Source organism: Malus sylvestris, chromosome 13 (assembly GCF_916048215.2).
Source record: "Malus sylvestris chromosome 13, drMalSylv7.2, whole genome shotgun sequence".
Taxonomy (NCBI): domain Eukaryota; kingdom Viridiplantae; phylum Streptophyta; class Magnoliopsida; order Rosales; family Rosaceae; genus Malus; species Malus sylvestris.
Genome location: NC_062272.1, coordinates 4,169,313 through 4,173,779, shown reverse-complemented (window position 1 = coordinate 4,173,779; position 4,467 = coordinate 4,169,313). Strand labels below are relative to the sequence as shown.

General features: G+C 46.8%; 1 protein-coding gene across 1 annotated transcript; it reads left to right on the top strand.

Annotated features, from left to right (window-relative positions):
* Window positions 1-1,053: 1,053 nt before the first annotated feature.
* Window positions 1,054-1,559, top strand: LOC126595027 (ubiquitin-conjugating enzyme E2 36-like). Its single transcript, XM_050261349.1, has one exon. It carries the CDS (start codon window positions 1,211-1,213, stop codon window positions 1,517-1,519), a length of 309 nt encoding a protein of 102 aa, XP_050117306.1. The 5' UTR covers window positions 1,054-1,210; the 3' UTR covers window positions 1,520-1,559.
* Window positions 1,560-4,467: the final 2,908 nt, after the last annotated feature.

The window sequence follows — 4,467 nt, the reverse complement described above, 5'->3', positions numbered from 1 at the left end:
GAGTTGTGAGGCGCCACCTGATCGTCCTTGAATATCCCCTCTTGTAAATTTGATTTGATTTGATTTTTTTTTTTTTTAATTTATGTATAATTTTCAGAAAAATAAATAAAATGGACCTTCTATTTCTCTCTATGCATTTGTTTTTTGTTTTTTTGTTTTTTTTTTTTTAATTATTATTATTATTTTTATGTTTATTTATTTATTTATATATATATTTTTTTTTCCCTTGCTTTCTTTCTTTCTGCACATGGTGCCCATGCACCACCAGAAACTTTTGATCTGCCATGGGGTTGTACCCCATCTTTGATCCACCATTCCTCTTTGTTCACGTGGTGCCAGATGCACCACCACCCTTTTTAATTGTATTTCTTTCTGTATAAATTAAGATGCTTGGCGGAGGGATTTGTAGGGAAGGACAAAGACGGACGGAGAGCTGGAGTTTGAGGAAGAGCTTCTCGGCCGGCTAGTCGTTTGACAGCGGTCTTTGAAGTTGTTGGCAGCTGCGAGGCAAGAGACGGAGGAGGTCTTTGGGTGTGTATTGACAAACTTTGTTTTTGTCAATCTCATTCAAAGGCAGCGGCCAAGGCGGAGGTGCAGAGGAAGACGCTCCACCACTACTGTCACTGAGCACAACCACTAAGCACAGACATTGCACACCCGTTGCACTGCCACTGAGCACAGCCACAGAGCACAGCCGCTGTACACCCGTTGCACTGCCACCGAGCACAGCCACTGCAGACCCGTTGCATAGCCTGCCTGCCGTCGCGGAGGAAGAAGGAGCTTGTTTGCAGTGTTCCGCCGTGACTCGAGAGATGAAGACGAGGGGGTAGCATGGAGGAAGTTGGATGGGCAGCATAGACTTATCACGGAACAAGCTCGAAGGTGACGCGGCTGTTGGGTGGTCTTGATGTTACCGTGGGTGAGCTAAAGACGAAGAAGATGGAGCACGGCAAGCTTGCGAGAAGATTCCAGGAGGTGAAGCTGCTCATGGCGATGCTGTTCAACATCCGATCGAGAAACTGAAATTTTATAACTTCTCCGCATTATTCCCTATTAGCAAAAGCTGTTGACCAGATTTCCCCCGTTTTGTTGGTCCCTTTGGCTTTCAGCTTCTTCTCAGCTTCTGATCTTCACAGAGAGAGAGAGAGAGAGCTTCTGAGTCTTCGGCTTCTGGAGTCCTCCAACTCTCAAGAGAAGAATAAGAGATTTGATGGCGAACAGTAATCTTCCGAGAAGAATTATCAAGGAGACGCAGAGGCTTCTCAGCGAACCAGCTCCTGGAATCAGTGCTTCTCCTGAAGAATATCCAATGGCACCTCCAAAGGTCCGTTTCCTGACAAAAATATATCATCCTAACATTGACAAGCTTGGGAGGATATGCCTCGATATTCTGAAAGACAAATGGAGTCCAGCCCTTCAAATCCAGACAGTATTGCTGAGCATTCAAGCACTTCTGAGTACTCCAAATCCTGATGATCCGCTTTCTGAGAACATTTGCAAAGCACTGGAAGACAAATGAAGGAGAAGCTGTTGAGACAGCAAAGGAGTGGAAACGACGGAGAAGCAGAAAACGACACTGAGCCCGGAGATCTTGGCTAACTGAACCTTTGACTTCAAGCTCTGCAATGGGGCCACCTTCATCACAGCTATGGCGACGTAGCTGAGCACCGAACAAACCGTCATGTGGCAGAGCGTCAGAAAGATCGAAAACCGGAAGCCGCAGTTCGTGAGCAGGTACTTGTTTAGAAGCAGGATACCGATGTTGGAGCCGTACCAGGTGGCGACCATCCCGACCGTCGTCCATTGGATCGCCGCCGACATCGATTTTTTGCAGTTGGTGATGTAAGCCAGGTGGTGCTTCTGGTGGTGGATCTGCGAGATCTCGCCGCTGATTGCAGGCGCCATAGTCATAGGGAGGTCGTTGGATGAGGGTGGCTCGTTGAGGACGAGAGATTCCATGTCGTCTCGGAATGCGTGTAGGTGGTCTTAATATTTGGCGATGTCGGAGATGGCGGCGAGACCACGACGGCAGAGGCGAGGCCAAGGCGGAGAGCACGAAGGGTGTCTAGAGAGAGAGGAAATGGATCTGGTGTCCCTTCTGAATTGACGAGGTAGGCCTCTGCTCCGGTTCTCCAGTCATCACCCAGTCGCCATTCATCAGCGTCTCAAGCGCAGACTGGGTCTCCTGCGCTTCTGTTGAATTTGCTGTCGCTGCTTCTCGGCGAGCTCATCTATCGCCGACTGCACCGCATCATGATCGCCGATGAGTAGTCGCGTTATAACTTCCGGATCCATCTCGAATCGGGCCTTCTCGAACTTCTTCCTCGCGTTCTCCCTCAGCACATCTCGCCATATCTGCGGAAATCGGAGCTCCTGAGCTTCAAAATTAGGGTTTGCGAGGGAAGAAGAATTGGGAACTGATACGAGAAGCGGATGGTGGTCTCAAAGAGAAGAGGAAATTATTGCCCTTTATTCCGACCAAGAATTGTATGAGGAGAATGGAGCAGATGGCATCGGTGATGAACACCATCACGGTGGGCTTGGCTTCAAGGTCTTCGGGGCCTGTTTGAGGAAGAGCACCGGTGGGCCTGGTGTTGTTGAGAGGGAAGCCTGGGCTTGGAGGCTGTCACTTGGGCCTGGATAGCTTCCTTTTGAGTTTGGATGACCCCTTTTTGATGGGCTGGATAGAGGTCATATATACATATATATACATATATATATATATATGTATGTATGTATACAAAAGGAATCTGTATTTATTTTTTTTATTTTTTATTATTATTATTTTTTATTTTAATACATAAAACATATGTATTTTATTTATTTTTTTTTCTGTAATAAAATTGACTCTATTTAATAAAACATTTTTTTAATTTTTTAATTTTTTTTTTGATGTGACTGAACTTGAAATTGAATATTCAAGCTGCCTACGTACCCTTCCAAAGAAAGAGATCAAGTCAAAACGTAGTTCAAAAATACATTTTTTTTTTTTTTTTTTTTTTTTTTTTTTTTTGGTGCCGTTTGCAATTTTAACTCATGCAGGCAAGGAGTGTTGGTGTCGTTTGCAGTTTTAACTCGTGCAGACAAGGAGCATTTGGTGCCGTGTTGCAGTTTCAGCTCGTGCAGACAAGGAGCGTTGGTGTCGCCTTTTGTGCTTGTGCAGACCAGGAGCGTTGTGCCATGCAGTTTAGGCTCGTGCCGGTGAAGAGCTTTGGTTCGTGCAGTTTAGGCTCGTGCGAACAAGGAGCATTTGTGCCATGCAGTTTAGGCTCATGCAGGCAAGGAGCTTTTGTGAATTTTGTCAAGCAATCCGGGAGAGGCGTTCCTCACAATTTTCATAGCAAGGAGCTTTGACCGCGTGATTGAAGAAGTCTTCGGGCAAGAAATCGCGCATCGTGATGGGGATGGACGATCTATGTGTCGAAATTTGATCATCTTCAACACGTTCACGTTGCTTTGAAGGTTGACCAGAGCTGCTTTGCCCCCTTTCCGATTGGCGAACATGTGGAGGAGACGTATGCTTCTTGTGCAATTTCTTAGGAGTGACTTGAGTCCATCCTTCAACTTTGCTTGTCTTGGAGGATGCCCCCAGCGGTTGAGGTGAAAACTTTGAGTCGGAAGAGCCAGAAGTGAAAGTGGTATAGTTTGACTTCACCACATCGTCAAGATCTAGCTCGATGATTCCTTTCTGAGCCAGCTTCATGATGAGATCTTTCAGCACGAAGCACTTTTCTGTCGGATGACTGATGAAGCGGTGGAATTTACAGTATCTTGGACTGTCGGTACGATTCATCTCTTCTGGCCGTCTGCACTCAGGCAAGCCGATCACCTTCTTTTCCAGCAAGTCTTCTAACATGGCAACCACATCAGAGTCGGGGAATGGATAAGTTTTCTCCTCAAGCTCCTTCAAAGTGCGTCTACGCATCTCTTGATCACGAAAGCCTTCGGCTTGAATCGCCTTGCCTCGTGTGGAGATTTTGACGGGAGCTGTGTTGACCGTCATCGCTTCCTTGGTGGGTTTCCATGTAACCTTTTCCACCTTTGTCCCAAGAACTTTGTCGTTCTTGTAGTCGGCGATCGGTTCTTTCTTCCCATGATGGGCAATGCTCAACTCCATGTCATGGGCGCGAGTGGCCAATTCCTCGAAGGTCCGCGGTTTAATGCCTTGAAGGATGTATTGCAAACCCCATTGCATGCCTTGGATGCACATCTCGATTGAAGAGGTTTCCGAGAGCCTGTCTTTACAGTCGAGGCTTAGAGTGCGCCATCTGTTGATGTAGTCAATGACTGGCTCGTCCTTCCACTGCTTTGTGCTCGTTAGTTCTAGCATGCTCACAGTACGGCGGGTACTATAGAAGCGGTTGAGGAATTCCCGCTCTAATTGCTCCCAGTTGTTGATGGACTCAGGCTCTAGGTCTGTGTACCACTCAAAGGCGTTTCCTTTCAGCGAGCGCACAAACTGCTTGG